At 42.3% G+C, this 19,717-nt stretch overlaps 1 protein-coding gene across 14 annotated transcripts in view; it reads right to left on the bottom strand.

Moving 5' to 3' along the window:
• The window catches only part of SLC4A4 (solute carrier family 4 member 4), a 251,636-nt gene that overhangs the window by 94,793 nt on the left and 137,126 nt on the right, over nucleotides 1-19,717 (bottom strand). For all 14 annotated transcript variants that reach the window (XM_074950418.1, XM_074950426.1, XM_074950422.1 and 11 more), the window contains one exon: nucleotides 18,065-18,141. In XM_074950418.1, the coding sequence (XP_074806519.1) occupies nucleotides 18,065-18,141 (77 nt within the window). The remainder of the gene's footprint in view (nucleotides 1-18,064; nucleotides 18,142-19,717) is intronic.

Raw genomic sequence — 19,717 nt, forward strand, 5'->3', positions numbered from 1 at the left:
GAGATTGAAAAAAAAAGCTGATTTAAGCATTCTGCTCAGCAGTAAGAACCTGAGGGTGAAATCCTAGTCCCGCTGACTTCAAGATTTCACTCTCAAGGGTATGTCTACGCTGCAGTTAAACTCCCGCGACTGGCCTGTGTCAGATAATTTGGGCTAACAGGGTTCAGGCTGTAAAATTGCAGGGTAAATATTCAGGCTCATGCTGGAGCCCAGGCTCTGGGATCCTCACCCTTCACAATGTCCCAGAGCTCAGGCTCCAGACAGTCTGAATGTGCACACTGCAATTTTACAGCCCCGCAGCCCAACCCCCTTGAGTCCTGGTCAGCTGATCTGGGCCAGCCCCAGGTGTTTAACGGCAGTGTAGACATTCCCTTGGCTAGACTCTGAGGGTAAGAATCAATGATTCCATCAGGGGATGGCTGGAAAATGGAATTGTTTGTTTGTCCAGGGCACTGGGACTGAAAATAAGAGATTGGCTAGGACTGTGTTTCAGCAAAACAGCCCACATTAAACTTTGCTAAACAGGTTACGCCAGTGGTTCTCAACCAGGATTATGCAGAAGTCTTCCAGGAGGTACATAAACTCATCTCGGTATGTGCCTCGTTTGACAACAGGCTACATAAAAAGCACTAGCAAAGTCGGAACAAGCTAAAATTTCACACAAACAAAATGAGAAAGTCAGCAATGTTTCAGTAATAGTATGCTGAGATACTTTTGTATTTTTATGTCTGATATTGGAAGCAAGTAGTTTTTAAATGAGGTGAAACTTGGGGGTACGCAAGACAAATCAGACTCCTGAAAGGGGTACAGTAGTTTGGAAAGGTTGAGAGCCACTAGGTTAAACATGTGATGATTTAGTTGTTGGTCCTGCTTTGAGCAGGGGGTTGGACTAGATGACCTCCTGAGGCCTCTTCCAACCCTAGCCGTCTATGTGGCTAAGTGTTTTGCTGAATAGAGAAACTGAAACGCATGTGTACGTGCTTTGACAAGTCAGAGCCTCGGGGAGGAAGCTCAAGGCCTGATGTTTGGGAGGGTATGTCATTTTGGTGGATCAGGCCCATTTATCCTTAACCTACTCTTTTAAAATGAAAGCAGCGTGAGTGAAGAGATATCATTAACATATTTTCTGTTCCAGCTAAGCATTGCAGCAGCGTGCAAAGCTTTTCTTAATTCATTTGCAGCAAGTTCAATGATGGGACAACTGCAAATCGGTGCTTAAGATCCATTTTGAACCCCTCCCCCAAGCAGCTTCTAAAAAGATCCAAGTCCTCAGCAGAAACAGCCCAAAAAAATTAAATCATCTCAATCGTAACCACTCCTGCTACCTTTTCTATGCGCTGCTAAATCGAACACGTTCTTCTGATCTGACCATTGAGGTCATTAGACATCGAACATTTTAACACTGAACTTCTAAAGGGGCACAGTCAACTAGAAAAATCACACTTCCACTGGACATATTTTTAACCAACTGTTGTTACAAGCCTCCCCTCCGATTACAGGAAGTGAAAGATTAACGAACAAACATTATTTCTATTAGGTCAGTTTGTTTACAATGTGCATCTGGTAGCACGATGTGTCTCGTCGGCTTGACTGTTTTGGTGATGACCAGCTATACTTTCTACCTCTTGTACTAGCACAAGGCTATCATGGTCATACACTATACTGAGCGAAACTCACATGCACACTCCTCTTCAGAGTCTGAATGTGGTTGCCAGCAACACAACAGCAGAGACGCTGCCTTCCAGGGAGGCAGGATAACCTTCTTGTGGTTAAATCACTGGTCTAGAAATTAGAAGACCTGGATTCAATTCCCTATTCCACTACACATTTCCTGTGTGACCTCGGGCACATTACTTAATTTTTTATGTGCTTCAGATCCCCCTCAGTAAAATACAAATAGCATCACTGCCTCTCTCCTACATTTTGGCGGTCTTTTCTATTTACACGGTAAGTCCTGGGGAGGAAATGTACAGTGCCTAGCACATGGGGTCCCAAACTCAATTCCCACATCTCCCACTCTGGCACTAATACAGACAATAAATAGCCACCACCACAGTGAGGTTTCCAAGTTTCGGGTCAGCACAGTAAGTGTATTTCCCAGAGCCCTGCATGGAGCCATGAAGCAAGTAGAGTCAGTCAACAGTTTCCTTCACTCTCAGTGAGGGGACCTAATTCTTCCCATCCCAGCCACATGCACCAGGGACAGTGGGCCAGGTGAGCACTTAGCTTCCCAGCTCCTGCGTGGTGCTATGGAGCACTGGGCTCCTAGGGGGGAAGGGGCAGCAAGATGGTAGGTCTTCATTCCCTGGCATTTGTCTGCAGGTCCTGGGAGGGTACTGGGAAACTGAGGCCTTACCTCAGTGCTGCTGCTATTGACAGCGCCAGCTGGCAGGAGCGTGTGCAGGGGGAAGCTATGGCAGTTGGACGCAGGGCGGCCCCAAGCACATTTGGAGATTCTGGTCTCACATCTGCCTTCCCATCCTGTACTGACAACTTAAGTGGTTTGAAATCTAGCATTGTCTGTCTGTCTGTCTAAAGTACTTTTATGGACCCGCTGCTGTAGTGGCTTGGGCCAGCCACCCGAGAACAGACCCATTAGTCAGGCAGACTTGAAGTCAGGCGGCTAGTCTGTGCCACCGCCTGTACTGCAGCATCCACACTGCTATTTTTAGCACACTAGCTTGAGCAGAGCTAACGAGGGTCTGTCTACCCAGGCCAGGAGGCATGCTTCCAGCTGCAGTGTAGACCTACCCTAAGTCAATGTTTCTCAACAACCTGCCCGTGGACCGGCGCCAGTCCCTGGCATCAAAAAGGTTGTGAAACATGGCCGTAAGTGACTTAGAAGCACAAGTCCCCTGGATTCCCCTGCTCCCCAAAAGTCACTCATCACTTTTCAAAATCTTGGCCTACATTCTTTGGGGCAGGAACAGTCTCTTCCTAGGCGTTTGTGCAGCACCCTATGCAAAGGGGTCCTGACTCTGACTGAGGCCTTTGGTGCTACTGCAAAAAACAAACCAAAAACACTGAACACAGAAGAGGGGCAGGGACTGCCCGAGATACACTGCTCTTCTTCTGTGGTGCCCGGCACATATGGGCAGTATTTCACAGGCTAATCCAGAAGACGACTCTGGGAAAGCAGGAATTTCAATAAGTCAGTCACTAACTATGGCGTTTAAAAAACCTACACAGCTGAACTAAAACTTTTCATGGAGAACCCCTCAAGCTGAATGGAGAAGCCCTTTAGCTAATCACACTATTTTAATGATGTTTCAGCTGTTGAGAAGCAGCCTGTAAATAATACTTAGCATTAATCTTAAGAAGAGCCTATTTGCATGTGTGTGTGTATTAATATTTGATCACTTCTGGCCTAATGAGAAGCTGCCAAATAAAAACCTCTGTCACATGAGCTGAAGTCAAGGTAAACCACACCACCAGTTGCAGAACAACTGCCAGCAGCTCTCTCAGAACTTGAAGGCTACAGACCTGCAAAAGCTTAAACTGCTTGTTCCTTTGAGACTGTGTGCTGCATTGATGCCAGATGGCGTCAACAGAATACCTACTATGCATGCATTTGCAAAGGATAACTTTATAGGAACTGTGACTGATGCTTCTTGTTATTGCTACTTGACTTTGGCTACCAGGCAAATAGTGAGAGCAACACTTACTGATGATCTGAGAACAGCTGAGGGTATGAATGCTATATCAGCAGGGCACAAGTAGCATTCTCACAAAAATATGCACACACATTGTACCTGTACTTGCACACATTCGGACACATTTCACTCCCTGTATTTCTGTGCCAATGGGTTTTTTTGCAGTTACACCCTGCTTTGAAAATCTGGCCCCAAACAGAAGCATGAAAGAAAAAAATTTCTGTAAACCTAAGTCCCTGATCTGACCTAAAAGGAAAGGATTGCACATGCTGTCCTATCCTTAACTGTATACTCAGGCCAGCTCTCTGCATGAAAAACCATTACCCCAAGACCCAGCTGCTTTACTGAGGAGAGACAAAAAACAATTATTCAAGACTGATACCATTACACAGGTACATGGAAACATTAATATCCTGGGCCAGATTTATAACAAAAGCATCAATAAAACAAGATCAGCGCTACATGCTGTTTGTAACTCATCTGCTGCAGTAAACTTCATGACATGCCTTCCTCCTGTCATCTTTGAAATGCAGGTTACAGCTCCCCATCCCACTGAGCTAAAATCTTTCGGTCACCATCACCACTGGAATGACATGATCAAAGTAAACACCACTGGGTTTAACCATCAAGAATGTTGCTTACTTGGGGGGGTGGGGGAGGAAATTGTATAGTTAGAGTGAAGGAACAAAAGCCCAAGAATGTAACCTTGTGGAAGGCATGCTCTGGAAAAGCAAAACTACCAAGGCCAGCTCATTACACAGAAAGCAAAATTCTACCTTATAGAACACTTTACACTGACTATTTCTCAGGAACGTGTACTTTCTCCATCAAGGTCCTGCTGCTTCACTTTGGAGGAAGGGCAGTTAAGGGAAGGGCAGGTCATGTAAGCTTTACTTTGGGTCAGATCAGAACTCAGCTCACTGAGTAATGCCCAAAGTAATGTTTTTTTTTTGTAAAAACCCAAGCACTGAAAGCTATTTATAGTGATCTTAGATGGACAGAAGCTCCACTTAAAGGACAGCAAACAAATTGTACTCCAGCTTAAAGAAGGTGTTCTGGAAAAAAAGGTTACTTCACTATGGGCCTGATCCAAGGCCCACTGAAGTCAGCAGTCTTTCCATTGACCTCAATCAACTTTGGTTTAGGGCCCCTAAGAGGACTCTGCTGTCCAGTGTTAGTGCTTAGTTCCTCACCAACACCATCACGCCAGTTCCTTGGACCCCATTCTGCTTTCACGCTGGTTTTACCATGGTGTAACTCCATTTACTTACACCGAGTTGTTGGCAATTCACACATTGCGTGAGCAAAATCAGGCCGTTTATCTTTCTTGGCCTGACCCAACTCCCATTCAAGTCCGCTGAAAGACTCCTATTGACTTTAATGGGCAATGGCTTGGGATCTGCGAGAGGAAGATATTACTGGAGTCTCCACCCTCACAGCTGATGAGATGTGGCCAACAGTTGTCTTGTCCAAGCCTCTATGCAGGAGAGGGCATCAATTAGATACTCTAATATTGACTCGAATTCGCACTGACCCCCTGTAAATGTCACAGCACTTAAATCTCTGGCTCTCCTGGCAGATTAGCAGGGAATCTTTCTTCCCCTGCAAGTACTTGTAAGTGCTGTTTTAGCAAGGAGAGCAACATCAGCATGGTATGATTGCCGAACTCTAGACAAAACAGCTCCCCCAGCTAGAGGGAATTCTTTTGGAGCTGGTCTCTGAATTAAGCACCATTTACCTCTGGCACTTAGAAACACATCACCAATTTAAACAATTCAATACAATGGGATATTCTAACAGGGTGGCTTGCTCTTTAGGGCTGGGGGGCCTAGGGCTAGCCAACCCTGATTATGGAGGTGCCATAGCTGGGTTGAATCAGGCGGTTCCACTATAAAAACAGCATGAAGCTGCAGTGAAAGGGGGCTGCTTGGGGACAGCAGAGACAGCTAAGAGTGAGCAGTCCACCCCCATGAGCAACTTAGTTATACAGACATAAGTTGGTGGTGTAGACCAAACTTTAGTAAAGGGCTCTGAAGAGGGGAAGGAATTGTTAGCAGGGTGCCACAGAGTGACCTCTGGCCACAAGATGTCTGACTCTGTTACAGATGTGGATAGTGTTTTGAAATCACCCCAGCACATGAAGTGCCATCAGTTCAATTAGTCATACAAGATTTTAACACAACACAAACTGTGAAATGATACAGTTACAATTTGATCAGAAGAAGGCCAAAACAAACATCCTGAAGATGTATTTCCCCATGAATCTCAATAATAGTAACATTCTAATCAGTTCTCTGTATGGCTAATGGAAGGCTAAATGTTTTGTGGGTGCAAGAAGAAAGGACCTGGCTTCCTTCCACTTCCAAAGTGAACAAATTATGCTATATTGAAACTCTCATTTCTGACAATGGTAGGAGGACAGTGTATCTAAAGCTACTTAAAGGGATGCTGTCAAGTTAAAAAGACTCATTGTTGAAAGAAACATCCTTGCCTATGCTACCAACAACACCTTTCTGCGCATTTTAAAAGTCTGATCTACTTTATGCCCTTTTTCCTTTTTATATTTCAGCTCAGGCAATCATAGCATAGTATATTTCACTTTTGCTTCTACTCAATTTCACTTTCAGATTCTTGCCCACTAGCACAAGCAACCAATATTTTGCAACACAAGTGTACTTGTTTAAAAAAAGTTCTCACTGGAATTTTAAAAAAATCATTCTGGAATTCCTTTAGTGCTACATGTTTTGCCTGACCATACTCAAAACCCGTTACACAGAAATGTTGGGGTTTTTATTTTTATTTTTTACTGCTGAGTAGTGGGGAAAAAATTGAGCAAGTAAAAACTAGTCTGTTGGGCAATCTGTGTATTTATGCGTATAAACAAAATAAATGAAGTCTTGGCATTAACTAGCCTTCCTGGAAATGTCTGTTTCCCTTTTTTAAAAAGGCGTCAGCTAAATGTACAGGAAGAGAAAGTCATTTGCATTTGAGACCCATGGAGTAAAACTAGGTCATCCATGCTGACAGATCTAGAAATTAGGAATCCCTGCTGGTGATTTGGAAGATTAGTCCATTCCGTTTAAACAGTAAAAATTAGCCAAGCACCCTCACAAAAATCAATCAATGGACTGAGTTCCAAACAGCAGGAAGTCCTCAGCCCATCCCTCCCAGGAAGAGAATGAGTGCTTCTCTGATCCAGCCAATTTCTTTTTAACTTTAGAATTAGCTTTGGCAGAGGCTTCTGTTGATATGGAAACACTGATTTGGGTAAGCACTGCACACATCACACCAAATAAGAAGGGTTTTGTGCATCTCTTTGACTAAGCACTCCAGCTGACCACACTCATTCAAAGCCTTTTTCCATCCCGAACACAGTCTTGCCAGCTGGAGAACACACTAGTTCACTCTATTATCTATATATCAATACATATTCCATTATGTATATGTTACTGCACATACTCAACAATGAAAGACGCTAACATACCCAACAGACCTCCAATAAGATATCTGTCCATCTTTTCTTCTATTTCAAATATAAGCCACCAGAAAAAAGCCTTTAGGGGTTGCCAAGCTCATTTTAACAAAGCACGAAGGACCAACAGATTTTGCACAGTACTGGGAATGCCAGCACTATTATGTGGTAAAGAGCATCAGATTCCCAGGTTCCTGTGGAGTATTCACTATTTCTTCAAACAGAGGTAGCATTATGAGATTCAAGAGACTGACAAAGGAGAGATTCAAATTCACATGAAACATACAAGACATTGAGTTCAACTTCTGTTTGCAGACAAAGATCTGTCCTGTGAGCCAAACTGCCACTGAAAAAAAAAATCCCCAGGATACACAAAACTATTAAATATAGGCAGTTGACATATGAGCGAACTCCATATCATGTCACTAACAATGTGAGTAAGGCAGTGTTTGGTGAATCACACAGCATAACCAGCTTGTGCCCCTCAAATTCTGTGGGAGTCAGCTGCACAAAGGGGAGGAAGGATCTGTTTATGAATGAGGCCTGAGACAGGGATTTAAGGGATCAGAGCTCTATACCCTAACCACTTGTATGACCTTAGGCAAGCCCCAACTTCTGTGCATCAGTTTCCTAATAGGGGGGTTGGGAGACAATTAATTATAGGTATATTGCACTTTCCCCCTTCCAGCTAAGGATTGCCAAAGTTAGATTTTAAGGGACATTGCCAGATGGAAACAGAGCCCAGATTTGGATCTTGTAAAAATAAGCTTTCATGTAAGTCCTATAATATTTCCTTGAATTAATCATACGTTAGCTCATTTGTAAACATTCTCCTACATGTTGGCAACTCAAATATTGCAAGAACATGCCAGTGCATGAGAGCCTACAACAAAACAGAACAAAGTCGAGTAACTACAGTGGTGAAAACGACTAGTCTCTTTTCACTGAAAATCAGAGCTAGAGGGGAAGAGAATCTCAGTGAAATTCAGAGACATCACGCTGGGAAGAGTAATAAATATCAGTGGTGACAGAAAGATGACACAAATTATCTATCACAATTAAAACCAAAGGCAGAAAACAACAAGATGAGACTCAATGTTTGGCAGAGGTGCTTTTCACTTGGCATAGGCATCCATTTTTATTACTGTATAAATCCAAACATACAAGAACACGAGCGAATACCTCTGAAGACATATCGTCTGTAACTGGTATACACTCAATGGGAAGGATAAACCTGGGCAGCAGTAATGCTGAGAAAAACCTCATGTGGTGGTGTTAAACAGAAAATCTGAATGAAGTTTGCAATGTGCATAAGCAGTAAAACTAGGTCGCTCCAGTTTTGGGCTGCATACACAGAGGCATTAAAACATCCCAGAGAAGGGATCTAATAGCCCTCTCTTTACAACTCTGCTGCAACAGCACCTGGAATATGGTATTTATTTCTGGGAATCTCGTTACCAGAAGGATGTTGACCAGCTGGTGTCATTCAGAGAAGAGCAATAAAAAAATGATCAAGTGGTTAAGGGGGATAAATGTATAAGGAAAGTTTTAAAAAGTGCTAAATATACAGTATGTATAACTTGATTCAGAGATGACTAGCAGCCCAATCTTCTCCCATTTAAATAAATAGGAAAACACCTATTGCTTTCAATGGAAGCAGGACTACGCCATAAGAAAGCATAGGACAATTTAAAGGGTTTGAACACCAAGGAGGAAGAGGACTTATTTAGTGTGATGTGTGGGGGATAAAACTAGCAAAAATGGGGTAAAGTGTAGGTAGTTGGAAGGTTTTTCCTAACATTCACTGAAATCTCTTAGCATGTGGAGTACCCTCTCATCTGAAGTGGTGGAAGCTCCATCCCTTGGGACATTGCAAACTAGGCTGGGCAAAACACTGGAATATTTGCTGTGAAGAACAATCATGCATTGTTGGGCAGGGAGATGCACTGTATGGACTAAAGTTTTTTCCTGCTATGGTTGGCTAAATGCTGAGAAGTTTTTTCAGGTTATATCAGGTTTTGCAATCCAGGCATTATTTGTAATATATTTTAAAAATTATCCTTACATATATTATTAGCAGGCGTTCCCCCTTAACTACACCATGAACATGAAAGTATTTCCATGTCGTCCTTCTACTTGACTAGGTTATGGTCTGTTCACTGTGAGGAGAAGGATTCCAGGGTACCCAAGAGTTCTCTTCTATGTAAGCAGTTAATGGTAACTATACACTCCAAGGCTTGTCAGATTCTTCATCATGAGCACTTCCCAAACGGGTGGAGCACAGGAAGGAAGCAAAAACAATCTGATGCAGCAATAATAATCTCAGTAATGGTTTTCCTTTCCTAAAGAATTCACCTGTATTTTCTAGAACAAACCCTGCAAGGATCTATCCAAGTTAATCTGCTAGGCTGGTATTTTTTGACAGCGCTCAAAATGTTAATTATGTCCCTTACACTGGTGTAATTGCGATATGGTGTTAACAAAGACAGGAAATATTCTCTCTCTCTTCATATCGTCTGAAGAATCCCCCATCACTATGCTCTGCTCTTGGGACACACAGAACATCAGTTCAGACTTTTTTTTATAAATTGGAAAACAGAAAGCAAAAACAACATTTGTCCAAAAGCACCAGGACCTTTCCTTGTTGGGCTAACTGTAAATAACTGCTATGTTGCCCACAGCTGGTGTCTTCTGAAATACGATAAATGAAGGCAACTGATTTGTGTAAGCTCCTACATCAGGAGGGAAGCAATGGGTGTTCTGTCAACAGCAGCACGTGCTAAAAATGGAACACGCCGCCCCTTTAATTATTTTTTATAGATTTGCCAGGGGAAAAAGTAAAGCCAATAAATCATGCTTAAAAATAGCATTTTGTGTGATTCATTTAAGTTCAGGTTAATAATCAGCACTAATAGGTTGTAGTGGAGAGGTGTGACTGACTCAGGACCATGCTCGCTTCTGAAAGAAGCTCATAATGCAGAATCAATTTGCAGTTATTTGTGCAATCTAAATTTAACAAGGTACAATAAGTCACTTTGTCACTGCCGGGGGGGGCGGGGGGGGGCAGGGCACTCTAGCCCACTGGCAATGAACTCAGGCTTCCAGTGCCCTAATAAGTGCTAGTTTAAGACTAAATCAAGACTGGATGTCCTTCTAAAAGAAATATGCTCTAGTTCAGCCAGAAGTTATGGGCTGGATGTAGAAGACAATGGATGACGTTCTACAGCCTGTGTTATGCAGGAGGTCAGACTAGATTATCACAATGGTGCATTCTGGCCTTAAAAATCTGTGAAAGCGAACAGCACCCTGCCCCTGACAGGGGGAGATGTGGAGTAGTTATTTCCCTCTAGAAGGTTACAGACATTCCCACTCCTGTGGCTCAGCTCTAATAGGAAGAAAAGGAAAATGAGAGAGGGAGGCAATAAGGCCCTTTCTACACTGCACTCACTATGTGAGGCCCAGCATGCCGCAAATTAGACTGTTTCACAATTTTAGCCTGGTTATGATCATGGTGACTTTGACATTCCCCTTGTAAAAAGCGAGAAATGCCAAATAATGGGATACCTTTTACCCATGGCCGGATGCCAACATAACACCTTTCCACTGACAGGGACAGACTCTGCATGGTCACAAGGGACTTGCTTTGGCAGGTAAGCTGCTACACAGTGTAGCCTAAAACCATAATCACAGCCTCAGCACCATCTGCAAATATACAGGTTTGAGATATGTACACAGTCTCTCTATAGGATGTCGTGTGTGTCTGTGGGGGAAACGTAAGATCTAAATTAAGGTTGTTCTTTGTGTGCATTTAAGATCCACAGTTCAGATTTTCTGCGAACTCACCATTTTGGCAACAGACCTTACTTATTCTTGTGTTACTGAGGCTTCAAAATAATCCATTTTCCATGAGTTACGTGCAGGAAAATGAGTGAAACGTATGATTTTAAACTTAAACTAGACACTCCTCTTTTTCTCTATCTTAGAAACCCAGCACAGAGCTTTATCACTTCAGGCTTTCCACATCATTTTATTATCAGCTGTATCTGCTTCTGATGACAATGTCATCCTATTCCAAGTACAAGAAAGAGACCTTGGATAAGTATTATGCAAAGGAAATTTCTTAACCCCGCCACTATTTATGGAGCAACCTGTTCTTTGATACAAGTCTAATCTGACTGCTTATCACATGGAGTCAATAACCTGCAGTCAATAAAGCATATTTTGGTATTGGGAGAGAGAGGGGCAGATTTACACTAAACTAGTGACAAGATTTTTTTTTTTTTTTAAGTAAGTGGTGATAAAGGCAGGCAATTTGTTTTCCAAAGATAAGATCACAGCATAAAGTGCAAAGATAGTCTATAATTATCTAAGGGAAAATTAACCATTTAGATCACAAACAACCATAAAAATAAAACAGGTATTTTGCAACTATCGAATACTTGTGAGGTTTACACATTTTGGCCTCAATTCAAAAAAGCACAAACATGTCCTTAACTTTAAGCATGTGCGTAAGTTCTATTGACTTCGATAAGTGTCATTCCTGAACAGAGCCTTTGAAAGGTTCTTCTCTTTACATCTTCAGAGGCGGGCATATATACCTTTTTTAGGTCAGTGATGATTTACACCACGGATACTGGTATCAGAAGATGGAATCAAAAGTAACACTCAAACAAACCAAGCACACTTCATTACACAGTTACATAGCTAGGCTGTTAGATTACTAAATTACACTATGACATGACAAAAATACAGCAATGAGATAGGATTGACAGTCGTACTTATCACTGGTAAAACTTCATCCCCATTAAAGTTAAAGGGAATTTTACCATTGCCTTCTGTGGGAACAGAGTTAGGCCAATGCGGAGCACTTTACAAAATCCCACCCTAAGAGTTAAATTACCTGGAAAAACAAATATATGTCAAGAAACCATTGTGTAGTTGAGCACTCAAAAATCAGTACCACCAAATTAAGGCTAAACATGTCTATTTTAACTCTGCCCCCATGGGAATCGCAGCACAGTTCTTAATTACATGATCATAAACAATTTCTCAAACACAATATATTGGCACAGACTTCTCTCTACACTTTCTTCAATACATTGAAGCCAATTGGACTTACTCGTCTACTTAAGTGCTTTGCGGAACAGGGATAGAATAACTCATGCTTAAAGTTAAGCATGTAACGAAGTGCTCTGCAGAATCAGGGCCTTAGGCAATAACACACACACGCACACAGCACGAAGGAGGACACTTAACTGGCCTAGCAAAAAACCTGTACTGTTCAGGCTCAGTACATTATTTTCAAGTTCTCTTAACTCAGTTAAATCAAAACCAATTTAATCAAGAACAAAGGCCACATACTGCCCCTTCGGAAGAACTATTTCCATTTCAAATTATAAACCTCAAACATTTCAGATTAAGAGTGCTCTCTCTCTCTCAAAAAATTTTCCAAGCTCCTTTCACTCTCAAGTCACTTGTGGTCAGAGTTCAAAAACGTCCCAAAAAAGTCACCTTTAAGCTCACACTGAGCATGGAAAAACTTCAGCCTGAAAGGTGCAAATTTCACCAAGTTATGATCATTTGAAAGCAGAGTTTTACGGGTGGGATGATTTTCTAAAGGGTTCTGCATTGGCTACTGTTGACTTCTATGGAAGCAATGAAGCCAATGCTGAACCCTTCTGAAAATCCCACCGTGTAACTGTAATCTGCAGCATCCAACTCCTTTCATTCCTCTCAGACAACAAATTTTTCCCCATGCCCACTAACTATTAGCTACACTGGCAGTTGGGGAAAGGGCAGCATGCGCTCCACACTTCTGAATGAGTTCTCCAGGCTGAGTTCCTTCTGCCCTTCCCTGAGACGGCTCGCCACTCCCCACACGTTCCACTTTAGCCTTCCACTGGAGGTCAGAAGTTCATTTTCTCTCTCTCTGGAAATAGTTTAAAGTTTACCCCATCAGCAGCTAGACTAAATTCTGAAATGTAGATTAAAGAAGGCAATAATGAAAACAATCAGAAGAAAAAACAAAGCAAATCCCAGGTAAGCAGCATGGAACGTTACCGACCCTCCTGTCTGTGTAACCAGCGTTGCTAGCACGTGATGGGAAAATCTCAGTTATAGACCTTTTAGCAAAAGAACAAGGCCTGGTCTACACTTAACACTTAGCTCGACCTAGTGACATCACTCAGTGCTGTGAAAAATTTCACACCCCGTGTGATGTAGTCAGGTCAGCCTAACTCCTGCTGTAGACTCCGCTAGGTCCATGGTCAACCTAGCTACCACAAGGAGCTGCAGTTACTACAGTGATGGAAAAACCCTTTCATCAGCATAGGAAGTGTCTACACTACAGAGGCATAGCTGCAGCTGTGCTGCTGTAGTGTAGACATATCCTCCATCTGACATTACTGGAGCCTGTGTCTGAGCAGATCTGTGTGTCCCAGGCCCCTGCTGATAGGTTCTTTCCCTATCTTTGTCCCCAGTCCTGCAAAGGCATATGCACATTTAACTTTAAGAACTCTGAGCAGGCTCACTGAGCTGAATGGAACTGCTCACAGTGTAAAGTTAAGCACATGAGAATCAGAGTGAAGTCTGCATCAGAGTTACACTTGTTTCAGTCAATGAAAACGGGGAGCAACCTTCTTCTCTTCCTTCCCTTCACTAGCCCTCTGGGATGGGGAGGGGCAGTCCAATTGCCTTCAATTCTCTTTGGGCAGTGGCTAGCTTCCCTGATTTATCATTAGAATTCTTGATGGGCAGGAGCAAATAAGCACCCTGCAGTCACCAGGAGGGCAGCCTTAGGGAGCAGCCCTGAATGTTGCTGCAGCAGAACCTCAAAAACGTACCTGGACCCCACTAATATGCTGCCCTGGAGAGCCCTGGCCTAGCTACTATTTAGCTTTCTATTCTGGCAAATACATTCACTCTGGCTTTGTTTGGGTATTCTGGACAGTAGGAGCTCACCATACCACAAATGCCGCCATTACACACAGGACTAACTGCCTCTTACAGCACCTGTGTCGCCGTAACGAGGTCCTTGCTCCTTAGTGCTCTTCATCAAATTGCAGCAAACAGCCTCTCCGCAGCTTTTTCTCCCAAGTCTCTGAGAACACCTAGGTCACCTGAAAGCCCAGGCCCAGACGACCGTTCTTCACCACTGCAGCCAGAGGCAGGATGACTCCACGGAGTGAAAAGCAGCCAAGCAGCACTTAAATAAAAGCACCAGCATATTTAACACGTTGCAGATTGCATTTGTCCCCACTGTAGTGTCCTCTTTTGGTACTTTCTAAGTTTAGTCTGTTCATTCGTACTGTGAAGTGTATACAACCTCTCAGTCTGTCAGAAATACAAAATGCAGAAGTAAAGTATTTGTGACAGCTACACGCCTGGAGTTCCAAAAGGAGGATTGTGTGATGGAATTCACCTCCCCACTGCCCACGCCTCAGTGCTTCCCCGAAGTTTGAGCGGAGTTTCCACTTTTCTCCAACTTGGAAAGTCAAACTAGACTAGGAAGACCCACTGGAAGTGTGGTGTGTACATCAATATGTGAGGGGGTCCTCTCCATTTTTGGTTGCCCAGAAGAAGCCAGTCTCCAAATGAGAACTTCAGAGAAAAAGGGAGATTGTATGGTTTAAGGCAGAGGTTCTCAACCTGAGGGGTCCAAACCCCCGGGGGCAGGGGCAGAAATCGGTGTCGGAGGGGCATGACTCTCTCTTCTTCTATATTACTAAAATGGGAGGGCATCCCAGATATGGATGGGAACTGCTGCAGGGTCCCAGTATAGAAAAAGATGAGACCTGCTGGTTCCAGAGATTGGTAGTAGGATAAGGAGCCTTTCACGTGAAGCCTAGCAGTTACTGACAGACATTAGCATGTGTAGTGACTGTTTGGGGATACAGTGCAATCCCTCAAACGCTTTCCACCAACACTAAATTCCCTTTAGAAAAAAACAACAAACAAACAAAAAACATCCTTCAGAGGAACAAACAGCTTCACTGTGAACAGAGAGCAAACAGTATACGTTTTTCCAGATCCTCGAATGCTCCCCGGGTGTTTTTCTGCCCACTAAGAGCCTACTGGAACACAGATTAACCCAAGTTCTGGTTATAATCTTATTATGTTATTAACTCTATCATTGTACTTTGCAGAAAAAGATAAATAGGCAGGAGAAGAGAACACAAGCTAGTCCAAAGCTTTTTCGTCACTTAAAACATGTACCGGTAAACATAATTTTCCCCTTTTTATTTGCAAGTTATTTCCTGTCTTGAGCTAACTAACCTGCCATAAACAAACTCCAGTATGCCACCGTTTAAAGATAGGGTGGTCTCCGGTGCACACAAACAAATAAATAAAAACGGGGGAGCCTCTTTTTTAAGTAGACTCACGTTCCAACATACAGCCTGGGGAACTGTCTGACCTCCAGAGAGAATACCAAAAAAATGAGAGCCAGCTACTCAGCTGTCACAGCAAGAAAGTCAGCTCTTTTTACATGTCCTGTTGTCATTAAATCACGATTTATTTCCTAGCTTCCTGGGCTGCTTGGTAAGTGCTTAGCTCAAGAAAGTTACAAGGCAACATCACAATTTCACCGATTTTATCAAAGTAGGCATATGAGCCAATCAGTAACTAAAGTTCAGGTCCAAGGTGATTTCTTGGGCTAACTTTGACAACCTTATGTGGCAAGAGTTTTCTTGTGAAAAGCTCATTAGCAGGACATCTGCTAAATAACTAACAGACATTTTAGACCAAGTTAGTTGAAACCCAGCAGTGTTTCACTGTAAACAGACAGTCATTGTCCATATGGAATTCTACTGCACATTTCAAATCTCACTTTGGGAATAAACACAGTATTAATATAACTGATTGTGTTATTCATTTTTATATTAAATGCAATTTAAAAAAAAACTAATTTTCTGGATTTGCTTAATGCTTCCACCAAAATTTCAGTGACATACAATTCAGCATGTTTTTGCTGCAGAAAACTGAGGAAATTGTTGCAGTATTTAGGTCCAGCTTGCTACTGAGTACATGGAATCCTTATTACAAAACATTTTATACTATATTACTTTGCTGCTTTTCCTGTTAAATACAGAATTTTGCCTCATGTTCCTTTCTATGAATAAAAATATTCATCAAGGCTTCCTTACAATCAGAGAGAGTGTATGTGTAAATACACACACACACACACACACACTTTGAAAGACATTACCAACCAGAGCACGGAGGATGGCAATTCCATCCTGTGGTAACTTCTGAGATTTTGCAATTGGTTTTTGTTCCACGTGGGAATGAAAGCATTTTTCTGAAAACACACCGTTGTGTTTTTGTTCCACCGCCTGTTGGTTAGGGAGCTGGCCTGAGATGTGAGAGACTCAGTTTCAAGTTTTTGCTCTGCCTGAATTACAGCAGAGCTCTTCATCCCCAATTCCTCTGATTCAGGCAAAACAAGGACTTGACCCTGGGTCTAAAAGATTCCAAGACAGAACCCCAACCCATCTACAGCGAGGGTGTCTCGCTCTCTCAAAACCAAACTATCTCCACAAAATGATTTGGCTTTGACAAAACGGGATATTTTGGGGGGAGAAAAAGAAATAACTTTCTTGGAAGTAATTTTTAACAGATTATTAAAATTAAGATTAGAGGGCAAAACGTCTCTCTCTATTCTTTCTACTTTGTTTACTCCATGCATTTGACTGCAGTTTTTGCATAGTTTCTCCAGTCAGTTCTTTCCCCCTTTTGTGTGGATCTTCCACCCAGCAAACAGGGAGAGAATTTGTTTTAAATCAGAGAAATATGCGATAGCATAAAACACAAAAATTGGCTGGGGGCACTGAAAGGCAGTTGTAGAACCTGAAGTTATTTTGAACTCTTTTTCTTATAGTGACTGTGTTCATGTGCCCCTTTAAACACAAAAACCCAAATAAGCAGCACCAACATTGCCAGCAACTATCACTGTGAAGGACTTGAGTCATTCTCACCTGGCTGATCATAAAATTCTCAGGGAAATACATTAACTGTGTAATTCTCCTTTGCATCAAGAAATAAAAAGGACTAAACAATGTAGAGAAAAAGAAAGAAAAGATGCCACCAGAGAAACAGTCACACCTTGAGAATCTCTAACAGAAGGATGATTGAAATTTGCACAGAGCATTTATTCAGACACTAGCTTTCAAAGTGTTCAAATAAACTTACTCTTTAATATCCGAAACGCTCTGAAAAGATGAGAAAACACACCAAGGAAATGAGTATGATTCCCTCAGCATGTACAAAGGCACCAAAAACACTGTCCCATTCAGAGAACCTCAAACAGGCAAATTATTGGAGGCTAGTAACAAAGATTTTATATTCATTGACATCACAGGTCTATCCAATCCAACTTTTATTTTATTTTTATATATCGTCTTGGTTTTCTTTTAAGACCTTTTTGGTCAAATGTGCATTTTTGAAGTGATCACTGATAAGGACTTCATCACCCAATAGATGAGAGTGCACACCCTGGGGTACAATAAGCTCCAAGTCATACCATCTACTATGAAGTGTGTTGTGGAACCTAGGCTGAAAGTATGCATCTCTCTTTCAACATGAAGAGGAAAGCTGGAGATAATCAGAAGCTAGATGTTATCCATTCACTTCTCAAGGAAAAGGATAACATACTTTGCTTAACCAGTCAATCAGCAATATGGCTGCCAGATCTCTTAGTCACACCACAAACCACCACAAGCAGTGGTTGCTTCATCCCTGACACTACCGCAGCTGCTGCTTTATAAATGGCTGATACTTACAATTGAGGCGTTTTGTAAGTGGGCTGTGCAGAACACCTGACCCATCTACTTACTTGTTTCTTGCCCATCTCTTGCACTCCAGTTTTATGGTTCAAATTCTCCCTCCAAACTCACCCACTCACCCGGCACAACTTCAAATGAAGTCAGAATTTGATGCTTACCTGCTCCTTGTCAGGTTTGTCAGAGATGTCGTTCAGACTGGTGGAAGTCAGGTTTCTATGGGTCATGGCTGGACTGCCTGTAAGGACAAGGTCAATACCAGTTAAGGCATCTGTTACAACCCAGCAAAAAGGGCACAGAGGGCCTGGCTATAGCACAACCTTCCAAAGGGCTACATAAGGAGGGCAGGATAGTGGGCCAAATTGGAAAAATTGTAGAGCCTGATACAGGGTGCCTTATGGAGTTCAAAGTGGCAAAAGGGGTAGAAGGAAACTAAAGTTTCATAGGATCTGGTCCACAACATTACCACGTTAAGTATGAAACAAATAAAATAAAGGTTATGGCACTTCCAAAAAAACAGAGTTTGAGCGCTGCTCCTGGACATGTTTGACAGGTAACACCTCCTACAGTCGTCCCCCCAGTTAATAGAATAGGAAGCTTTCTAAGTAAGCCGACCGAACAGCTGGTTTAATCAACAATGCTTACTGGGAGCCTGTCTATAGTATCAGCGGATGCTATTTAGAAGAAATTCCTTTTCTTCCAATTACCTTGTTAGGCATCCTCCCTGTCAACCATAGGCTAATTCTGAGATTGCTGAACAAAAGAGAAAGCTATCTGCACATCAACTTGGTGTAAACCACTGTAATCAATAGGATAGCAGACTGAAGTTACCCAGAAGACAGAGGCCAATAGTTTAAATAGGTGGACTTAACCTCTCTTTCAAAGAGGTGATTGACAAGATACACACTGCTCAGCCTTAAAATGTCAGTGAAGTAACCTAGCAGACCTCAAGGCAGCAAAGCCAGAGAGTAATTGTGCGCAAGCTTATGGACAATTATTCCAGTTGAACCTTATGTTTTCAGACACTGCAGCAGAGAGGAGGAAATAACTTGGAAAAATAAGCAGCCACCAAACCTTCACCCATTTCTAAAATTCTATTAGAACTCTTTAATATTTTATTTAAAAAAAAAAAAACACCCACACACAGGAACAGTCATAACCACACGAGAGGAGGAGAAGAAAAAAAATCAAACAGCAGCCAAAGAGAGACATTGATGACAAATATAATACCCTCAATCTGAAAGGCATGTCAGTTTCTGAGTATGCTCTTTTTATGGTTCTGAAATGTTAGGATACTTTCTCTGCAACTTCTGCTGGAACCAGAAGTTCTGACATACAGCAAGAGAGGCTGCCTGTTATCATAGATTTTTCTAGTCAGGACCAGAAGAGGAGATACAGAAAAATCTCAGAGTGCTGCTGTGAGATTTCTCAACCAAGTTTTCAGACTCTAGGTTGGGATATGTCTCAAAATAAGCCTCTTAATTTATGGAGGTTTGTTCAAACTAAAATCCAAAGGCCAGGCTTCCAAAACAGATCAGTACCGAGCAGCTCCCACTGTTCTCACTGGAAGCTGCTGGGAGCTGAGCACTCTGTGAAAACCTGGTTACTCCATTCAGGTGCACAATTAGGAACCGAGCTCTTTTGAAAATCTATTCCTAATGTTACGATATTCAGCCACCTTCGCACAGCTGGAGAAGTAACTCCGGTGCCAAGATTGGTAAGCAACTGACACCCTTTGTTAAGGCAACAACACTGCTCTCAAGCCCCCTTTTCTGATAAGGAATTCAATTAAAAACTTCTGGGGCACAAGTGAT

Source organism: Natator depressus, chromosome 4 (genome assembly GCF_965152275.1).
Source record: "Natator depressus isolate rNatDep1 chromosome 4, rNatDep2.hap1, whole genome shotgun sequence".
NCBI classification, from domain to species: Eukaryota; Metazoa; Chordata; order Testudines; family Cheloniidae; genus Natator; species Natator depressus.